The sequence below is a fragment of the Antedon mediterranea genome, chromosome 2, assembly GCF_964355755.1.
Source record: "Antedon mediterranea chromosome 2, ecAntMedi1.1, whole genome shotgun sequence".
NCBI lineage: Eukaryota > Metazoa > Echinodermata > Crinoidea > Comatulida > Antedonidae > Antedon > Antedon mediterranea.
In genome coordinates this window covers 39,785,804-39,806,516 of record NC_092671.1, presented here as the reverse complement: position 1 = coordinate 39,806,516, position 20,713 = coordinate 39,785,804, and the positions used below count along the sequence as shown (strand labels likewise).

Below are 20,713 nucleotides of genomic sequence, written 5' to 3'. Positions count from 1 at the left end.
TGTTTGGTACATTGAGTCATTTAATGGTAGTTGATTTACATTAGTTTCAACGACTGATGCTTCAGACAAACAGAGTATGATAATCATAATTCATCATCCACTTTTTGTAATAGGTATAGATAGATAAATGAAAACGTTGAATTATATCACATAGGTTGTCTTATTGGTCAAGGACGCTGGTCCGTTTTAATTTTAGTGGGTGGGTGGGGGTGAGGGTGGGGGAGGTGTAAGGGGAATTAAGGAAGAATTTGAGGATGGCTATTCCCACTTGGCTATTCCCACTTGGCTATCCCTACTCCTATGTGATCTGTGTATAGTGCTAGTGATTAGAATATTGAACACTAATGTATTAAACCAAATATCCCCCCACTCCCACCACACCCCCTACAATAAAGACACAGTAATGCTAACTTCTTTATTAATGTTGAACCTATTCAGTCTGTTATTGAGACACATGGAGGTGTCAACGAGTTGCTGTGTGTTGTCGTTACTGTACGGTGCATTGTCTCCCATTGAGAAGATTGTTGCTGCAGTTGATACCGTACGTTTTTGATGGACTTATTTTCATAAATAGGCAAATAAGGATGGGTTTGGGGTTTGGGGTTTGGGTACGTTGGGGGTCCTTTTAACACATATTTTTCATCGCATATGGTTCGTCAATTAACTTCGGCTATCAAACCGAAAACGGCATGCATGTCAATGAAATATGTTATACGTCTAATAAATAGTGGAACTGATCATCAGCCTGCCTGTTGATGAAGGTCTTGGGTTCTAGTCCTGGCTCAACTATAACAATATCATGCGCAGCTGTGAAATTTGGCTGTGGTTGGTTTAAACATGAAAAACTGACTTTGCTCTTTGAAATACTAAGAGGAAGCTGTCAATTTCAGCAATGATATTGATTTAAAACGTAACAGTGACGTAAAACTATTATGAAATATCTTCTTCAGCTGTTTTAATCCAAATTCAATTTAGGCCTACAACATTAAACATTTAAGTGAATGAGACGACGAAGGATAATGAATGTTCCAACACATTCTTTATGTTGTTGATATTCATAGTTTAATGTACTGGCAACATCGACACCGACAATGTTTCTATAAATCAGTCGTCACATGGTTACCGCTTGATATCAACAATATTTCGTATTCATGAGTGTTGACCAATTGGAAGAAACTCGCAAACTAAATCCACTTAAGCAGGCCTAGCCAATCGTGACGGAGCAGGAGTAGCTACTGCACCAGCAGTACAATCATTTCGTCGATATTTTCTCAAAGTATAAGAGAGGCCTAAACTAAAAATGCATCGAAGGCATGGGGTGGTGCAGACGGGCAAGCCGCTAAAGGTGGTGATTTTGGGGCAAGCAGCAGTTGGTAAAACAGGTAAGCTAGCACACGTGACTTAGCTCGATCGTAAGCAGGTACTTTGGTTGTTAAGTAAGTGTGTAGTGAAGACAGGTAATTGAATATTAGATAGACAGATGATCAATGTATCATATCCCTTCATTTGACATTCCTTAACGCTTTCTGTGTGATGTCTGTCGCTTGTAATTCACCTTTCAAACAATTTATCATTACTTAATATTTCACAGAATAGTAAACACTACTTATTATACGTAGAAAATGTTGTTGATATCCTGGTTCACCTTATACAGGTATTACCATACTTGAAACAGTGTTTTTTTAATTCTAATATTGAGATAGCAGTTATTTTATCATTGTATTGTTGAATATTTTTACACAAATCGTTAACTGTAATAGTATATATTTAACTATAACAATATATTTTGAAACGATACAATGAAGAAATCTGTGAGAAAAAGATTTGAACCAGGAACCTTCTGCTTGATATTACTTCTGACAAGAGGTGTTGTGTGTACGTAGAGGAATACAATTACGATAATAATAAGTTATAATATACATTTTAGAATAGGCTTCATCCTTGTTGGCCGATCTTCGGACTCCCTTTGCAAACGGACAACACTTCAATACAAATCAATATGTCAGGCGATTTACCGTAATATCAATGTCTTTCATTTTAGTAGGAATACATAACCACTTATGTCCATTGAATTTCACAACAAAAAATGCATTAAAATCTTGTTCTGATTTTATGTTTGACTTTAATATAAAAACTTGATATTTGATTTGTATTTAACATGTAGATTACAATCCTACGTTATATATATATTAAAGCTATTATAGGTCTTAAGGGAATTGAATATGAAAATTGAGAAATGTTCACGGTTTAACATTGCATTAGTAGCAACAGCTGATGAAGACACTTAGATATTTATTTTTTTTATAAATCCACTTTAGTTTCCAAAAATAAATATTCTACTTAATAGCGAGACATCTCAATTTATTTTCTGTTGAATATTATATTAATTTATACATTGTTACGGTTCAATACCACGAATAGTACACGCGAGCGTATAAACGCTGATAACATGGGACATTGTTTAACATGCTTTCTCTTGCTGACGCGCACGCGTACAAACGATATGATTTCTCTTTTAGTACGTGTTTTTCTCTTAAGGCTGGTTTCTACAACGACGTAAACGCAGCGACATAAGCAATTTAACCAATCACAAGCATCTTTTAATACGCGTTTTCTCTTGCCAACGTGTGCGTGCAAACATTGATAACGTAGTTGATAACATCGTTTTCTCTAGGCCTTACTTCGTCGTGTCACTTTAGCAATGACTACAATTGACACATTCTGTGCTGTTATATACTTCAATTATCCATACGATAAATTGGTTTTATTCTAACACTTTTTGTGTTACAAAACTAAATCGTTTTTGAAAGACTACAATTAAGTGGGCAAAGATGGCCTCGTAAGTAGTTTGTCACAAGTAACAATAGTTATAGAAAATCAATGCTATTAGATCAGTAAATGTATTTACTTTAATCGTTGCTTTTTGTGTAAGGTGTCCTCTGGGTATTCTTTTATAGCCCTGGCTAGAGTGTCCTGTTCTGTTCTTTCAGCGATCAGTTGTTTACAATCACGTCTGTTGACTCATCTTCAATGTTGATCGATGGAAACTTAATTTGAAACTGAATTTATTACAAATTACTAATGCCACCTTCATCATGCCACCTAGATTGTTTTAGATCTAATTTAAGTAGGGCAGGAGGTGTCTAAGTCCGAGATGATCGGAGACGCAACTGGTGCTGACCGGGGTTCAATTTGACCGATCCCTGATTAGCGACGAAGGCGTATTATCAGTTTGGAGTTTTTTTTGGCATGGTTGGAATCCCCTTTTTTTCGTATTAGTTTATGTACAGCGCTTCGAGGCGCTATAAAAATCCAGGATATTATTATTATTAAAAGGCAATAATTATGCTTTAAAAATATTTGGATATTTTAAAGTAAGTACCAACCTTACTGTGTGTCTATCCCATATAATATAGTGTTGAGTGTGTAAGTGTCATGACGTCACGGCAACGTTGCCACTGGGTTTTGGTCAGTGTTTATAAATATAATTATCCCACTTACAATGCAGTATCAATATTGACTCGTACACGGATCCTAATTTCATTGTCTTATGGTGAGGTGAACTAAACGCTGCTCACTCTCTCCCTATCATTTGACGGATCTGCCACTGTAAAGTTCTATTAAGAAAAGTGTTTACCAAAGGATTTACCAAAAAAATCGAGAAATTGAATTGAATTGTTTTCTGTGATTTTAATTTTAATTTGGTTCAGATTTTTTTTTCAAATAAAATGTTTCATAAGCTCAATAATGCAATCAATACACTATGGGGGAAATGGGTATAATGGTTTAATATCCGAAATAGTTGTATTTATTATTTTACTTTATTAACTTTCTATAATAGAACTACAATCTATGATGTCACGTATGAAATATATGTTGTATGTATTTGAACTACATTTGTTTATGATGGATTTATAGTGAAATGAATGTTTAATAATTCAGGTCGTGAGTAGCACGTGTTTACACATTCACCTAACAAATAGTGTTTTTGCCTGTAACGAGTTTCTAATGAGACCTCGTCACGATAACCGATCTGTTCATAATGCAGATAATAAACGTGTTTATTGCGTCGAAAAACGCGTTTTAACGTGTCTCACCGTTCAGTCATTTGGCAAAAACTAGGACATTTAATATCCAGTGATTTTGAGTAACTTCTAAGAACGAAGTCTATCAATTGCGAGTGAATCTTAAACATCCTTGTAACTAATAAGACTGCAGTATGATATTTAGTACCGTATTAGCAGGCATGATAACGCTTGTAACAATGTGATATTTCAAAGAAAAGTCTAACACGCTCATATTTCTAAGAAATACTGATTGAATTTTGTGGAAACACAAACCCTATCGCATTCTGATCTGATTTATTACACGGAGATGTTAATATGACAGTCTGGCTGTAATCTGATGTTGAAAATAAGAACATCATGATTATGTATGGATTCAGAGACTATAGGCATAGATTTCTTTGACTTCGCTTCGCAGACAACTTTCAGTAATTTCAATCAGGGAATGAATGGAATAGGGCCCACGAAATAGTGTTTGATATGCGCAACGTGTCATGCGTTAAAAACTTGATAATATTTATATGATTTTTTACGCACACACACAATCATGTCGCACGCGTTAAAAAACTTGATAATATTTATGATTTTTTACGCACACACACATGTCGTACGCGTTAAAAACTTGATAATATTTATATGATTTTGTACGCGCACACACATGTTGCACGCGTTTAAAACTTGATAATATTTATATGATTTTTTACGCACACACACATGTCGCACGCGTTAAAAACTTGATAATATTTATAGGATTTTGTACGCGCACATACATATCGCACGCGTTAAAAACTTATAATATTTATATGATTTTTGTACGCACGCACCCTCCTCATGACATATCAAAATAAAAAGGCATTCGAATGCTGACTTCAGATTCTGGGTTAAAAGAATGACGTTTGAATAGATTGTGTCCTTTAGCATACGTAACTGATTAATTTGTATTATCTTATTGATTACAGAATACATCTCTACTCATTAGTATTATTCATAATTAATAATTACAATGTGCGTTTTCAATGTAATGTAATCCAAAGAGATCACGTTATGTTTTCTAAAATAATTAGTACTAGGCCTACTACAGTTTGTGATCATGACATGTATATCTCCGAAGGAGGAGTCGTAAAGAAAACAAACGTGAAATTTTGTTTTTGAATTCGTGAGATTAGTGTATTTATCTTACGTTAGTTCCATTCGTCCGCATGCATTTATTATTTATATTGGTAAATGATCAAAGAAAAGCCACCGAATATTAATTTGTATACGGTACATCGATTATCAGTTTCGTTTTTAATGGAATTAACCAGACAAATTGCTCCACCAACTAAAGTTCTGTCTACACTATCAAACTAGTTTGACAAAAAAAGTGTGATGTTCCCAAACATGGTAATGATATGGCTAAATATAGTAGTGATATGACATCATCATGTCCATATACGGACACATCACATTTTTATTGTAACAGAAATAGTGTAGACAGAGCGTAAGAACGGTCATAATGCAACCACAACATTAAGAACGAGCTCTGAATCTGTCATGTTTACAATGGCACGAGTTGGTTGAAGTGTGATAAACGTGTGTGCAATATGTTAACGATTCTTGGATACATAAATATTTACAGTGGCATTGATAAGAATTCCGTTTGTTTTTAAATTTATTTTAAACAATTTAAATGTTCAATTCTCCTTTAATAGTTAATTACCTTTCAAATATTGCGATCAGAATAATTGAAGTTGCGGACAGACAGATTGATGTCGTATCGGATTGGATTCATGTACAGTATAATGAGTAACCCTCGAGTAACCTTTATGGTATCACTGTGTGCGCAACCTCAAAATAAGCAAATAATTAAGGCAAATTACAATATAACAACTGCTATCTGTGGTTTGATCTCAATTAAGATATAAATAAAATAAGCAAAAAGTTAAATCAAAACAATAAAGTAAAACAGAACGATGATGCCAAGTTAGACGCGGTCCTTTCTCAACTTTCCCCCTTGGGGTTGTTGGTATTATTATGTTGATTTTTGTCCGTTCCAGCTGAAATATTAGACGTATGAAACGCCATGTGTGCCAAAATATATTTAAAAGAAAACAATATTAAGTAAACAATTCCGTCTAGAACTTATGAGAGCGAGAGGAAGAAAATATGACTATTAGTTTTTGTTTTCTTTCCTTTCTATTCGGTGTACTACAATACTAAATGTATTCACTGAGTAGGTCTTTGTGTAAAAAAAATCGCAGTTTGGGGTAGCATAGATAACAGATGAGGTTTTAATTAAGAGGGAGAATTGATTCCAACCTGATATAGAATCGGCAAGATAAGAAAAGGCTAAATGAGTCCCAGTGGTTAAAAATACCTCTCAAGACGAGCTTAATAAAATCTTGAAGAATCCTAAATACTTGAAAAGCTCGTTTGTGTCTGAGTTAAGCCAGGGATTTACAAACGCCGCTAAGGATATGTCATTTAAAATGTTATATTTAGGACAGTTTGTTTTAAATAATATTATACTGTTATAGAGTTACAAATCAACATATAAACCTAAAGCTCTGTCCACACTATCAAACTTTATGTGACAAAAAAATGTGCCCAAATATGGACATGATGATGTCATATCACTACTATATTTGAGCATATCACCACTATATTTAGGCACATCACACTTTTTTGTCAAACTAGTTTGATAGTGTAGACAGAGCTTTATTCAATTCAGTCAATATGTTGTCGAGTGCAGGAGAAATAAGATTAACATTTTTAACTCGGGAAACAATAGGCCTACACCAAAAAGATATACATAAACAATATCTTGTGTTTTATTGATAAGCTATAGTTAATGTTATAAATGGCGTCCAAAACAGAGATAAATACATTATTTTAAACCGTTTAGCTATACAATCAAACTAGAATGCTTACGTGCCATACGTTTATAAACAATAAACAAAATGATAATCTCATAAAATATTTTTGTTAAAATGAAAGCAAACGATAACAATATTTATATGTTGCGATGATGCAATGTGATTGTTATATCAACAGCTTTAGAAAAACATGATAAAAATATACAAGACTTGAAATAATTAGGTCATTTGGGATTTAACTTGAAAAATAAAAATCTGGCTTATGAATTGAACTTACAAAATTGTCCTTATAAGTATTTGTTTTAAAATGATGATAATTTTATTTATCAGTCTCACAATAATCTCACTCATTCTCATAATAATCTCACTTATAAACACTCTTACACATCTTCCTTATATATCACATTGGCCTTAGTAAAATAATATGTATTTATCATTGAATTTTAACCATCATGCACTTGCAGATATAACCATGCACTTGAACTTATAACGACACATATTTTCTATCTATCATTGAACTTATAATCACAGTTTCAGATATCACTATTAAATAAATCGTATATCCACACTCGCATTACAATTTAATTTATAGAAATTTCTATAGACTAAATTTATATAAATTATATTGTACGTCGATGGCCGTCAGAATGTCTATAGATTAAAACGTCTATAGAAATTCTATAGACCTTTTCTAATTTCTATGAACTCTATAGGCCTAAACACACTCTATAGAAAATATGTGTAAAATTCTATCAAGTATTTTTCTACGGGATGTACCCATTGAACAACTTGCAAATCAATACTATATAATTTACTACCATCTTGTTTTTATCATTTTATTAAACTCATAACTGGGCCTCTTTATTGCTTATGAATCTTTCATCTTAGCCACACACTTGCCATTTAAGTAGCGACCCTGACCCCTTGTCCCCACGGCCCCCGATATCTTTCTCCGATGGGAGAGAAAACAGGCAGGTGAACGGCTTGTGATGATTCTGAAACACGAAGCCGCCGCCCAGAATAGGCCTAAATATGTTATATATATGTCTCCGTGGTTTAATATACAACAAACACATTTTTACTGTATATGCTAATCAATGTTGGAGCTTTTGTTGTCTTTTGGAGGCAATGTTAATATCATTTTTTGGCCAAATTTCAATATTTATCGTTGACGATGCATTATATTGATATGCATAGGCCTACCATAACAAGCTGCTTTGCTTCGAGATTATTATGGCAAACGTTCAATATTCACAACATTTATAGAACATGACAAGTCTATGTTTTATAATGATTTATATACTAATCCAAAGGCAAAATACTGAAAACAAGGCTGTGGGTATTACTGGCTGGATCTCAATGGAGATACAAATAAAATAAGTACTGAAAAAATGACAATGCTGTGGGTATTACTGGCTGGATCTCAATGGAGATACAAATAAAATAAGTACTGAAAAAATGACAATGCTGTGGGTATTAGTGGCTGGATCTCAATGGAGATACAAAATAAAATTAGAAATGAAAAAATGACAATGCTGGTGGGTATCAGTGGCTGGATCTCAATGGAGATACAAAATAAAATAAGCACTGAAAAAATAACAATGCTGTGGGTATCAGTGGCTGGATCTCAATGGAGATACAAAAAAAAAGCACTGAAAAAATGACAATGCTGTGGGTATCAGTGGCTGGATATCAATGGAGATACAAAATAAAATAAGCACTGAAAAAATGACAATGCTGTGGGCATCAGTGGCTGGATCTCAATGGAGATACAAAATAAGCAAAAAGCAAAATCAAAACGATAAAAGTAAAACACAATGATTTATACTGAAACATCTCATGTATTCATGATATTTTGTGATTTTCCTGACATTTCCAGTTTAACATTATGCAATTTTACTTCTTTTGAATAATTCTAAATGTCCAGTTTACATTATTGAGTCATTGGTGTGACGTCATTATTGTAATATAACATAATTGGCTGCCATTCAGTCGATGCGAAACATTCGGTCGAGTATGGCGCGCCAAGCAGTCATTTATTCGGTCGAGCAAAACGTTCGGCTACTTAAAAGACCATCTGACGCTTATAAGTAAAGTATAGCTTATTGGTATTTCTTAGAAGCGAACAGCGTGTACTCAGGAATAAGCGTCTTTTAATTATAATGTATTCTGTTTTATTATCTTTTAGAAACTAAGTAGGTATTGTATAACATTTTTGTTTCGAATGTCATCTCAGCGTATAAAGTCACGCTAAGCTCTGTCTAATCAAACTTTATGTGACACACAAATGTGATGTGTCTATATGGACATGATGATGTCATATCACTACCATATTTAGACATATCACCACCATATTTAGTTATATATCTTTATTTTAGTTCTTGTTATACCCTCATCCTCACCGCAAATTGTCCCACTTTCTTTGTTCGTAAGCCAATAAAATAATTCTTTATTACAATACTAATAGCTACTACAAACTACAATAACATCAATATCAACATTCATAATAATAATAATCGTTGATACAGATAATTGGTTGGTATCTAGGAAAACGTGTTTTTTTTTTGTCTTTTGTGGGGTTTTCCCACTTTTATTTCATCGAAAAAAAACTATCATTCTTTAATAAATAGGTATTTATAACAGTATTGAAAAATAAATTACGTTGTCAGAGAAACATGTCCACATACGTCGAATATAAAAACAGAGTCTAACATACCAACAAAAAACTAACAAACGTTTATTTATATGATTATGACTTTTATTTTCGATATGTGATCTATGCTCAAATGTTTAAATCGAAACAGGAATGTTGAATATGCATTACGTCTTATAAAATTAAAAACATATGTTTTGGGTGAATATTTCAATATTATGTAGGCCTATTGAGGGATGAAAGTTATCAGAAAAAAAAATCAGATTAGATATAGGTAAACCGCCTGCAAATATTTTTATGGTTTACTTTTAATAAAGTAAGACAATGAGTATTGTTATGTAGGCCTATATGTCAAAATTGTTTCCGAATTGTCATTTCTTGCTGTTACACCATTATATTAATCTATTAATTTATAGGTGTCATGGTTACACTATTTCCCCAGGCATCCTGTTCATCTATGTATGTTGGCCTAGCCTTATCCTTTTCATTGCAGACTCTCTTCGATGTTCGTCCATCTTTTCTCAAAATATTCCGCAACGTTTTCACCATGATGAAGCACCGGTCATACCATGTTGTTAGCTTTAATTCCTCAAACATGCTCAGAATATATCCCATAAGCTCAGTGTTCCTCTTTTACTTGCTTGCCAACACATAACTACGGAAGCGTCTAATGCCATCAACTACTTGGCGACTTGTTAAGATAAATTATCTTGAAAAGTCGATGGCACTTAGACGGTTCCGTACATAACTCTAGCTTCTTGATCGTTCCAGCGTACGTTTAGTAGGCCTAGTCGGTTCTCTTGTCTTTCCTTTGATTTCTGCTTCCTTGCTGTAATGAGGTTATTGACCGCAAGTTGCAATTTAGTTTGTATGAAATTTGATTTTTTTTTTCATTTCAGCTCTGACAGTACGATTTATAACCAGGAGGTTTATATGGGAGTATGACCCTACTTTAGGTAAGACCATATTAATATTCATCAGTCAGTTTGTGACTTAGGTTTATAATGTGAACTACATTTATTGGTCTTATTATTATTATTATTATTATTATTATTATTGATTGTGTATAATGGTACTGATACATTTATCTGTATTATGAATATCCATGGTTTGACCAAAAGCATTGGCACAGTAAAAGCATCACATGTTGGACATGTTAATGTTTCTGTGATTATTAATGATGATGATGATGCAAAACCTCCAAATTTAGAAATGTTTTATATAAACCATTCAATTCAGTAGATAAGAGAAACACTCAATGAACCCATATTCAATTTAATTCAGGAGACACCACTTTAAAACTGTGCTAGGTGTCTCAGGGTTCTGTAGTAATTATTTGTTATTTTATTCTGATGATTTTTATAACATTAGCAATTTATGATGCTGTGTGTGTTTTTACGGCACGTTTCTTTTTAAATACTTCTTTTCATATAAATACTTTGGAGAAAATGCACCACGTGTGTTCCACTAAATAATTGTAGAAGAATAATCAGTGTTCATATTGCTATTAAACAGAAATGACGTACAGACATAGGACATTCTTTGCTAGTGAAATGTCACCAGTTGATTTTGAAATATTGGATACCGCAGGCCAAGTAAGTATAGAGTCATTAACTTAAAATCATCAGCTGAATCTAAAACAGTCATAATCGAACGTGCTTATTAATGATACGCGCTTATTATGTTCAATGTTTACAAAGGCCGTGTTTCCGCAGCCAAAAATTAACCGTTAATTAACAGATAATTAACCGATAAACTTCATGTGGAAACGGGGTTCAACCGATTCCACTCGAAAAAAATTAACAGATAATTAATCGATAAAAATTAACCGATAAAAATTAAACGATAATTAACCGATAAACTGCCTGTGGAAACGGGGTTAAACTGATTCCACTCGAGAAAAATTAACCGATTATTTTCAAATTAAAATCGGATAATTATCAGATAAATGCGATAATTTTTAACCTTTGACCTGGTGAACAAATTATTGCGTTATGATTGCGCATCTGGTTTGATAATTTTGTTTTGGCTGCAGAAACACGGCCTAAACACAATGAATTCAGAATATGTAGCTTCTTTTGGAGATTGTGGCCTCCTAAAAATAACCAGAAAAAAATGTCTTCATATTAATTTTTTTAATTTTATTGAAGGAGACGAAAACAGAAGACAAGATAAAATGGGCAGACGCTTACATTATCGTATATTCAATAAATGATAGATGTAGTTTCAACGAAGTGATGCGATCCAAGTTCCTTATTACTCACGCCAGAAAGAATACGTCACAGGATCCAACGATATTAATAATAGGAAATAAAAAGGACTTAGAAAGAGATAGACTGGTAGAAAAGAGTGAAGGCGAACAGTTGGCAAAAGCTTTAGGATGTGCATTCTACGAATTATCGGTATGTGATTCGTTTGACGACGTTCACACCGCGTTTGAGAAACTTTACAATGATTATAAGCGAACGAAAAAATTGACAACGCCTCCGATATTTACACGGCGACGGAAGATTAGCGTTCCAAAACAGGACAGTGTTTTAGACTTACCAAAACCACGTCAACGGGGCACTAGCTTTTTAAGTTTGAGCACCGGCCTCAGTGTATGTAGACCACGAAGCATTGATGAAACGTGCAGTGAACAATCGGACGATATTGAAGACGATTCCGTTGACTCTATCATATAACATGTTAGTTCTAATGTTGCTAGAAAATGGATTATTTTATATATTATTTCTATGACATTTGTAATGTATACTTATTATGGAGGATGATTAAGTGTGATGTTTCATCTATTTTATAATTTAGCCTGTCTAACTGTTGTAATCCAATCGTGATAGAAGGAAATCCTGTTGGAGGCCATCCGCAGCACCTTACGGTTCATGCACATTTAAGCGCACATTTCTACTTCTATTTTTTTCATAATTATAATAACATTTAGTGAAATATTATATGGGAAATGATCGTAACAATAACACACAAATACCGATCAACTCATATATGGATACTTCGTCATTTATAATGCAAAATTTACCGAATAATTCATTAATCAACTAAAATAATAAATTCCAAAACTTATGCTCAAGGTAGACAAGGGTTTCTAAATGATCTCTCCTTCACCCATATCTGAGCAAAATATCACGAGCTAGCCTACATTGTGGTATAAAAATGTCTGGCTGTTCCGAAACTATAAATTATAGGAACGGATATAATTAATAGAACATTGTTTTTAATGAAATTAAAACTATTTTCATCGTGTGGTTTTGGTAATCCAAGAAGACTAATAAATCATTGTAATACTGAGGTGTAAATACAGTGTAGAACTGAATTGAATTGCATTAGAAAAATCAGAGTTGTTTTTAAAATCATTGCATCACACGGCGGAAAGCAACAGTAGCGTAGCCCATGAAAGACATTAGAAGTAAAATAGTGGAATCACATAGAACAAATAAGAACATTCATCAAACTAGAAGCAATTATACAGCAATGCTAAGATGTGTTTAAGATCCAAGTCACAATAATAATAATAAGTTCGTATAGCAGGTAATGAAAACAGTAATAAAGCGATTGTGAGGTTACTGATGAAGTTCACGAAGACAAAACGAACTCATAACGGTGACATTTAGATTAAAGAACAGTAGTTAAAGATGATATGAAACGATTCCAAAAAGTTTGATTTTATGTTTTCAACACGTAGTATATACTGTTACATACAGCTGACTGTTAGAGTACATTTCAGAGATGACGATGACGCATAGAAAACAGCCCTAAGAAATGAAAAAAAATCCGCCTGTGACGTCACAAGCGGAAACTTTTGTACAGGAGGAGATAGGAATTTTTGGGTTAATCGTCCACTGCGCCAAAACTATTTCGATATTAACTTATCCGCTTTACAGTTTCATTCTTAAATGATTAATACATCGTAAATCGTTGAAATTATGGAATATTTCCTTCATTTTTTTATATAAATTGATTTTTAATTTCGTTTTTCACGCTCATTTTCTCCGAAACATTCAGTCAAACCCTACACAAGCTAGGTACACGAACCGATAATACGCATGCGTCAGATACACTTTCTCGACTCGTTCGTTTGTTGTGTATGGACGCCATTTAATTTTTCAATCGCTAGATAGCTTTACGTTTTATTTCTACTATATACTATCTAATATTTACAATAATTTTAAATGGATAGCGATATGTCGTCCTTATCGTCCTCGGCATCATCCGAAGATGAGCATGATATTGTTGAAGTGAATTGGAGAGGAGTGTTTGAAAACGATCCAAGGGTGCCCGCTGGTGGAGCGGAGGGAGAAGTGGGCCTACTCGACGGCGATGCTGCACACCACCGAGATCGGGCTAGAGCACATGGATTCGCAGCGATGGGCCTACCACAAAATCTTCATTTGAGACAAGGACGAGATTGGTAGGTATATTTATTTGTAAGGAGGGAGTAAAGTGGTAGTCTAGGTTTGGGGATAAAAGTACTGTATAATTAATAAGGCCTAAAACTATATATAGGCCTAGCCTAGCTAGCTAGTAGTAGGCCTAGCTAGTATTAATAATAATATCCTAGGCCTCCTAGTACTAGGCCTAGACTCTAGAGTACTACTAGGCTAGGGAGTCCCTAGGCTAGTAGGCCTAGCTAGTATAGTAATATATAAATGCTTTATTTTAGGGCTAGTAAGTAGTAGAGTAGGCGTACTACTAACTAGTCTACTAGCCTAGCTAGGCCTAGACCTTCATATTTTAAGAAGTGAGACATTCTAACAACATAATCATATTCCTTCTTTTTCTACTACAGGTGTGGGTGTGGAAACTGTGTTGTAGAGGAGATGTGGGAAAATAGATATTGTTGTCAAGAAGTAAGCAGTGTTAAATTATGTATTAAAATAAAATTGCTCCACATTAAAACTGTCATAACCATACATTTTTTATGATTGATAGTACTGTAAATAAATTCCATTAGTGAAAATATCACTTTTTTAAAAAATAAACAGGTAGAGAAAATAATGGATAAAAATAAGGAAAATGAACATAATGGATGTATCACCACCCATCCCTGGTTCCAAGCTGCCATTCTTAATCCGGCAACCCTCCAAATTGCGTATTGGCAGTATGCATCTCAATATGATGAACTTGTTGTGGAAGGAAGAAAAGAAAGGTAAACACCATGTTTTTGCAGTATAGTAATTTATAACTGATTTGCCTTTATTTTTATTCAAAAAATCATTTTCTACAAGTTATTTTTGTTTGCACAGGAAATACAGGTATACAGCGTATCGACAGTTTGTGCGTTGGTGTTGGAGGTATCTTGGGCGAGACAGGCGTGTCCCAATTACATCCTGTGTAATAAATAAAATCAGAGAAGCTTTTCCTGACCCTGAACAAAATTATACAGGATTTACATATCCTCGATTGGATGAAGACTAGTTTAGTTTATTTTATGAATTAACACTCCATATAAATACAAATCTATGTACAGTAGTTCCTGCCGTATAAAAATAAATGTACAGTAGTTACCTTATGAATAAATACCTGTTTTTTTTTTTGTGAACAACAGAAGCATGCATGTCAAAATACAATGAACTAAAACAAAGGAATAAATTAACAACTAAACATTTCTTTTTCTCCGAGATATAAAATCAGTGATCAAGGTAGTGATAAAATAAAAATATTCTAAATTTATGACTCAAGTTCTGTGAAGCAGTGTAAAGTTAATGCTTAAATCTAGAGATTAACTTTGCAACAAAGTCTGTCTTGTCTGGTTTTGGCAGTTTTTCTGTAATTGTACCAGGATCACACATCATTTCTGCCGTGTAATATGATCCTTTTGTATTAGTTTTGGCCATATACATCGCCATTTCAATGGTGTTGATGGCATAAACTGCAAAGACAAAAATATTACTGTTTAATGTAATAGGATATTTAACTATTTTATAAATTAGTTCCACATTTTGCTTACAAACACTTTAAATTATGGCATAACTTAGTAACAATTAATAGTAACTGGTCCTTACCAAATGTGGGATCAACAAGATGTTTTTTGGCCATCCAGTCCTTTTTTGCCCGGGAATACCACAAAGAGTGCTCTGTGTCCCCTTTTTTGTTGACCCTTTGTGGCCTGCCAACATTCTCATTGCAATGCAAGGCTGCAAGGTAGGTTCTGAAGTAAATGCACAATATAGAATTACAACACATTACATTGATTGTTAAAGGCTTCAGGCTTAATTAGTGTAAATCATAGATTATAAAGACCTTACTTAATTGGTTCTCTATCATTAAATTATACAATATGCTATTCTATCAAATTATACCTTGCAAGCATGCCCTTAAACCGGAAATGGTGCATTTTTGGCGCAAAATGATTAATAATTTGATGAAACGATTCATTTGAATAAGTCTGGATAGTCGGTGACAACTGCTTAATAGATCTCAACAAATAAGGTGAATTCAGGATGTTTGAAACTACTTCTTCGGCTTTTGAATCTGGAAAAAAAATATATAAATTTTAGCAAAATAAAAAAAAACTGTCGATAATCTTCACCAAAATCAATACTACAACTTACTTGGTTGAATGTAGTCTCGAGGTTCCAGCTCTCCATGAAGGCATTTGGGATATAGTGTGGTTTCGTGATTATGAATACCCCGTATGTGATTATATATGCTTTGGAATTTTTGCTTCCTCAGTTCACCATCGGCATCCAAGTCCTCCGTTTCTTGTGTGGTATTTCCGATCCAATATACCATCCTGATAATGGATGGTATCCATTTGCCAATTTTGTCACATTCTTTGTTATTGCTGGCTTTTATGCATTTTTTCTTTATTCCTGAATATATATAAAAAAAACAAAATTACAGTAAGACGAAAAAAGTCGTACCTTTTTACATCATTTGACATACATTGATTCCTTTTATTTGTGGTAATTTGAGTAAAATAACTATTAAGACATATTACTTACCCTTGGCAATGTGCCATGCATCAAAGTAATGAATGATGGTTGTGGATTTTAAAAATGCTGCAATACTACTATGGCGATCCGAGACAAGACGCTTGATTGTAACACCATAGCCTTGCAGAACAGACAGCGTTCGTTTCAGCCCTTCTAACTCCATAGCTGGTGAATTGGGGCATTCGTCTTTCTATAATAAAAATATTTAAGTAAAAAATTATAAATTATTTATTTTCAAAGCATGTCTAGTTTATGGTGTACTGTATTAGTAAAATTTGTATATAAATGACTTTAGAATTTGTAAGAAATTGCTGAAAAATTTATGGGTAAAAATTTTGAATAATGAACAAAAATAACATAGATTCTAATAAAGATAAGGGTTAATATAATGTTGCGATATATTTAGGATTTTTATTTTGAATTTTATATCTGAATTATTATTTTTACCTGTATAACTGTTTACAATTTATTAATTTATAAATTGGACCTATAGCCTTGAGGTGCTATAAATAAACAACAAATGAAAAAAAAATACCTGCACAACTTCTACGTGAATAACTTTCTGAGTGTCTGTATCGATAGTTGTGTAGGTACCGAACTTAGCTGTGAAACCGGGGCTGTCACAACGCATATCGCAAGATACATTCATTTCACTTTTAAAGTGTTTCTCTCTTTGAGCCGCAAATATACACGAAGTGGCTGGCAGCAAATACCTAAATAATATATTGAAGATAATATTCAGTTAACTATGTCACATTTAAAAAGAATACACCACTACTCAGTAATATTTTTGTACAGTAAAATACTTTGTTTGAAGATAAAAATTCAGATAGCAACATATAATTTGTTAACATCAATAGACACCCATTTTTTTCCAAAATTAGATTGCTACATAGACATTATTGAAATGTTGAACTTACCATTTTTGATGATAAAAAAATGTCCGATCACTAAAAACAGCGATGTTAATAAATCGGAGTGCCCTAAAAAATTTGGTAATACAACATCCTAAAATTTTAAATAAAAGAATTCTTTGTCAATACGATTGAAGTATGTTTTGATTATAAAAAAAAATTATCAAAATAGATTGAATTACAAAAAAATATTTTTGAAAGTCTTACCCGATACCAAGATTGCAGCGGACAACAAAATGTTGAATAGGAACATATTTGCACTTTTTGGTTGGTTTGACCATTCAAAAACATGTCTACATGCTCTGTTTGTGCAAGTGGCCATCACCTCCACTGCCGTTCCACATTCTCTTATAATTTTTTTGTCGGCTTGACTTCCACATTCACGACATCTGTCGAACAATGTCAGAAGCTCATCCTGACCTACAATATATTTCCTCTGTCCACGAACAGTCTCTCCAGATTCTATGTTATCAGTGCTACAAAAAAGAAATGTTTGTTTAATAATATAAATGTACAGTATATATTTATTTATATATATCCAAAAAGCTACCACTATAAAAGGTGGTTATTAGGTTTATAAACATCACTCAAGAAGTTTGCTCAACTTACAGTGATTCTTCATCAGATGATCCTTCATGAGGGATGTAATTTGGATCCGCATCATCATGGTCACTGTCACTGTCCGCTTCTTGGTATAAATGTATGCCACGTTTATCTCCGTCTTCATTACTGCTTCCCCCAGTTTCTTCGGAACTTGAGGAAACTGAATAAATAAGTTATATAATTATAAATTTATATTTATTTTGTGTGTTACCGCTGCGTCGTCTGTTTTTGGTACCATGAAATATGAAAAAGATAATTTTTAAAAAAGGGGTAACGGTGGGGTTTATGTTCCCTAATAAACTTGCTTAAGTACATGCTCTAAAAAAAAAACAAATTATTTGATAAAAATATAAGTTAATGGTATGGTGTTTGTACTGTGTATAATTGTTATGATGTAATCATCATGCAAAATAGTTTGCAATAGAAATATGGAAATGATAAACGTCTACTGAACTGCATGCTATTCATGAAAAAAAAGATGGAAATTAACAGTAAAATCATGCAAAACAGATCAGAACATGGCTTCAAAAAAAATAATTAACTCCACAAAAACATGCATGAACAAGAACTAATCATTTTAACATGACTAAATATTTCTGTATTATTACATAACCAACAAAACAATGACTTTGTTTATTTTTCAACATCTAAATACTATACCTGCTGACTGTGGACACTGTCCTTGGGCCTGGATTAAAAGTACAACATATCTAGTGACCAGATTATTTTTACTCACCAACATCTGAATTTAATTACTTTATACACAAAGTAGACAACTAATGATTTCAATTAATGGCTTTAACACACAGAGATTAAAAGATTAACAGTTAAACTATTTAAAATATTTCATCATCCATATAATTAATAATAAAGGGTAGACTACACCAATTTTGACTAAGGCATTCAATGCGTTATCACATTTTAAAACTGGGACAGGTATAAAAAAAAAAATACATACCGATGATGTACCAGGCAATTCTTCTTCAATCAGAATCTGAAATCAAATATAAAATGAAAAGTAAGAATACATACGTTGGAAACTTTCCATTCTTTGTTTGGTAACAAAGCTCCTTGATGATAACAAAACAGAACTACACAGTATCCAGGTCTAGACTAGGCCAAGCTTCCATGGAGGTACCTCCATGGCTTACCTGGGTATTCTTAGCAATAACAATTACTAAAATTATCAACTGGTGTGAATTAAAAAAAATTGTCATACAATTTTATAAATAAACTTTTAAATGTTTTTGTTAAAACTAACATACCAAGCCTGTGGGAACATTCCTTGATGATGATGAGGAAACACTAATTGATTAAGGATGTGGGTTTTAGGCCAGTGAAAAAAGAGTACTTAGAGATAGGAAGAAACCACTAGGAATGTTAATAGATGGAGTAGGGAGAAATAGTGATTGAAGGGTTGTTGACCTGATGGTCAGAGTGTTACACCAGGACAACTCCCTGGTTACACTAGGCCTAATAGTAATAATAGGCCTATGTATAATGGTTCACCAACGAGGACCTATAATAGTTAACTAGATAGTCTGGGGCTCTGGGCCCACAGATTTAAAAGGAAATATTTTAATTTAAATATTTTATTATTATTTTCATAAACTAAATCGAACGATTATGATAGTATAATCAGGCTAGGCCTAGATTTGAACGACAACGTTACGTACGTAGGCAACCGTCCACGCAGGGGATTTTAATTTATAAAAATATTTCTTACCCTTTCAACCTCGCGTCTTCGACACGCCGCAGTCCGAGGCCGCACTTTCCGTTTTTTGGGTTGGGGTGGTAGGCCTTCTTCCTCACTTACCGGAGCTTTTATGGTGGGGTAAGCATCCGTTTTTAGTCTCGGCTTTACCACCACCCCCGTCTTCTTCATTTCAGAAATATGGAAACAATTGTCGATGTCCGCGTTTAAAAAATGGGCGCTACATATTCTGTTAGTCCGCTTCCACACATACCCCTTTCTAGTTAACTTAACAAATTCAGTCCATTTATTAAACGTTTCACTGCGTTTTAACTTGTCGGGGAATAAAAAAAAAGAAACATTTGGGTGTGTTGATCCAGTCCGGTTACATCCACCGATACAACAAGCACTCGGCATCTTGCGAAAATAATGATGGTGAGATTGTGTCGCACATGTTGTTTTCGTCGTCATGCATGAAACGTCAAGCTCTCTGTGTCTCTGTCAAAGTGCATGAAATCAACCAATCACGATTCGCTGGGTTGAAAAAGAGTAACCAATCACATAACAACGGCTGCCGTGGCTACTACCGCGGGTATTTCAAATCAGCTAAGCGATCGGACGTACGTGTGTTTAGAGCGATCGTGAAAACCAATATGGCGTGCAAGTTGGTCGGCCATTTTCCGGAGGATTTTCTTTAAAACTTAATTTGTTTATTTTTCGAGTTTTATGAGGTATTTAAACCTAATTTCTGGTGTGTTAGTTATTTACATTAGACAGATTCATAAACACTAATTTATTTAAATTTTCAAAATCGTTTCATATCATCTTTAATAGGACAAACACTGGCTATCTTTTAATCATAACCACCGTAATGATGTTATTCCTTCTAGTTTATATATGTATTGAAAGTGGGGTTGTTGAAACTATTATGCAGTTGTCAGTTTGCTGACCTGAATTTTATTTGTTTTTTTATCCATGTATAAA

At 33.6% G+C, this 20,713-nt stretch overlaps 3 protein-coding genes across 3 annotated transcripts; 1 reads left to right on the top strand and 2 right to left on the bottom strand.

The window, feature by feature from the left end:
• Positions 1 to 1,155: 1,155 nt before the first annotated feature.
• Positions 1,156 to 15,099, top strand: LOC140041101 (ras-related and estrogen-regulated growth inhibitor-like). The gene is made up of 7 exons (XM_072087492.1): positions 1,156 to 1,382; positions 10,472 to 10,528; positions 11,088 to 11,167; positions 11,723 to 13,992; positions 14,371 to 14,431; positions 14,567 to 14,730; positions 14,828 to 15,099. The coding sequence occupies exons 1-4, from the start codon at positions 1,301 to 1,303 to the stop codon at positions 12,254 to 12,256; spliced, it is 753 nt and encodes a 250-aa protein (XP_071943593.1). The 5' UTR covers positions 1,156 to 1,300; the 3' UTR covers positions 12,257 to 13,992; positions 14,371 to 14,431; positions 14,567 to 14,730; positions 14,828 to 15,099.
• A 184-nt stretch (positions 15,100 to 15,283) lies between these two features.
• Positions 15,284 to 17,777, bottom strand: LOC140039461 (uncharacterized). The gene is made up of 8 exons (XM_072085064.1): positions 17,731 to 17,777; positions 17,440 to 17,502; positions 17,055 to 17,232; positions 16,529 to 16,709; positions 16,136 to 16,396; positions 15,884 to 16,055; positions 15,587 to 15,732; positions 15,284 to 15,453 (listed from the first exon to the last, which is right to left on the bottom strand). The coding sequence occupies exons 1-8, from the start codon at positions 17,775 to 17,777 to the stop codon at positions 15,284 to 15,286; spliced, it is 1,218 nt and encodes a 405-aa protein (XP_071941165.1).
• LOC140039923 (uncharacterized) lies at positions 17,744 to 20,512 on the bottom strand. The gene is made up of 4 exons (XM_072085514.1): positions 19,763 to 20,512; positions 18,995 to 19,030; positions 18,043 to 18,196; positions 17,744 to 17,909 (listed from the first exon to the last, which is right to left on the bottom strand). The coding sequence occupies exons 1-4, from the start codon at positions 20,198 to 20,200 to the stop codon at positions 17,896 to 17,898; spliced, it is 642 nt and encodes a 213-aa protein (XP_071941615.1). The 5' UTR covers positions 20,201 to 20,512; the 3' UTR covers positions 17,744 to 17,895.
• Between the last annotated feature and the right edge of the window lie 201 nt (positions 20,513 to 20,713).